Here is a 1,830-nt window from a genome sequence, read left to right as displayed (position 1 = left end):
TTTGCTCACTGATCAGGTGACTTCTTCAGTCTCAGCTGACTGCAGCTTTACAAGCTTACAAACAGCACATTTGCACAATGACTGAAAGCAGCAGCACCTGATATATATGATACTAATATAATACATATACATATATAATCCATACTAATGATGAAGGAACTGAGCTCACAGTCCATTGTTCATTCAGTGAACTACTCAGTTTATTTTGGGCCTCAGAAATGCTCACTCTGTTTGTACATCACTGTCAGCAATAGACTCATTCTGCTGTGTGGACAGGAACACATGTGACATCACTTCCTGTTTGTTTGTGACTGAAGAAGTTTACAAGGAATCATTTAGAAGAGTTTCAAACATCAACTGATTGAATCCATGAATCTGAAAACGTGTTTGTGAGTGAAAGAGACAGACATGTACAGACTGAACTATCTGTTCAACAGTCAGAGTGTTTCTGTAACAGGAGACACTCTTTACACTCCACTCAGCACAGGGACACTGAGGAACCAGGAAACAGTGAACTGAACCCAAACCCAGGATAAAGAGTTTGAGTGAATGTGGTGTTGAAGGTGTGGAGGTGGATCAGAGTGTCAGAGGAGACTCTGTAGAAGGACAGAGTGCCAGCAGGACAGTCCACATACACTGCTGCTCTGTTAGAGACAGAGGAGGAGGAGGAGGAGGAGGAGGAGATGGATGTTTTTATTCTATTGTGCCTGACAGAATAAGGACCATCATCAGAGCAGATCAGACTCCAGGACTGATCATTCCATCCAAACAAACAGTCATAGCTGCGTCCTTTCCTTCTGATGCTTCTGTAACTCACTGATATACAAACGTTTCCTCTCCACTCGACCTCCCAGTAACAGCGACCAGTCAGACCATTTCTACACAGCAGCTGATAAACATCATCAAATCTGTCTGGATGATCAGGATATGACTGAACCTCCTCCACATGTGTCACCTTCCTGTTGTTGTCAGACAGTTGGAGCTTTGTGTGCACTGTGTTTGTGTCGATTGTGAGTTGACAGGAATCTGATGGAGAGAACAAACACAATCCAGCTGCAGTTATTGATCCATCATCTGTTCATTGATTGACACTTTGATGATGACTCCTGACATGATGAAGATGGTTGAATGTGTGCTGCTTTGTTTTCATGAATCCCATTAAAAACACACTTACACTTCCTCAGACCTGGTCTCAACCATCGGACTCCAGCAGGCTCCACCCTGAAAGGAGGAGGGGGGTCAGAGCAGCACAGTCAGCATGCACACATGGACATTACATGGCTCTCACACACACACTGTTACACACTGAGCTCAAAGCTCGGCTCCACTGTTTTATTCAAAGAAATCTACATTTATTTTTCAGCACATTTAAAAACAGCTTGAGCCAAAGTGCTGCACAGAGTAGAGAGAAAATAGGAAACATACACAGTAATGACTATAAAGACTGGTCAGGATTGAAAGCTACAGAGTACAAATGTGTTTCCAACCGGCTTTTAAAAATGTCCAGTGTTGGTGACGACCTGATGTGAAGGGCGACTGTTCCAGAGTTTGGCTGCAGCCATCGATAAAGCTCACCTCTGTTTTTACGTCTAGTTCTGGTCAGAAGCTGCTTATCTGCAGACCTGAGGGCTCCACTTGGATTCTTTTGTTAAAGAGAGATAAGATGGAGCCAATCCATTCACAGATTTAAAGACAACCAGATCTGGAAGTGGATTCTACCACGTACTGGTAACCAGTGGAAAAAGCTGGTGATGGGTCGTCTAGCACAGACCCACCGCTGGAACCAGACAATTGATGAGGGAGAGAACTGTGACAGCGCCGTTCCTTCAC

At 44.0% G+C, this 1,830-nt stretch overlaps 1 protein-coding gene across 1 annotated transcript in view; it reads right to left on the bottom strand.

Moving 5' to 3' along the window:
• Window positions 1–474: 474 nt before the first annotated feature.
• LOC308410894 (protein NLRC3-like) overlaps window positions 475–1,830 on the bottom strand; it is a 23,803-nt gene continuing 22,447 nt past the window's right edge. The window contains exons 8-9 of the mRNA XM_080904556.1: window positions 1,175–1,221; window positions 475–1,026 (exon numbers count right to left, since the gene is read on the bottom strand). Of these exons, the coding sequence (XP_080760682.1) occupies window positions 479–1,026; window positions 1,175–1,221 (595 nt within the window). The 3' untranslated portion in view covers window positions 475–478. The remainder of the gene's footprint in view (window positions 1,027–1,174; window positions 1,222–1,830) is intronic.

Source organism: Rhamphochromis sp. 'chilingali' (genome assembly GCF_963969265.1).
Source record: "Rhamphochromis sp. 'chilingali' genome assembly, chromosome: 15".
NCBI lineage: Eukaryota > Metazoa > Chordata > Actinopteri > Cichliformes > Cichlidae > Rhamphochromis > Rhamphochromis sp. 'chilingali'.
Note: the sequence above shows the minus strand (reverse complement) of the source record. Positions and strands in the feature narration are given on the sequence as shown.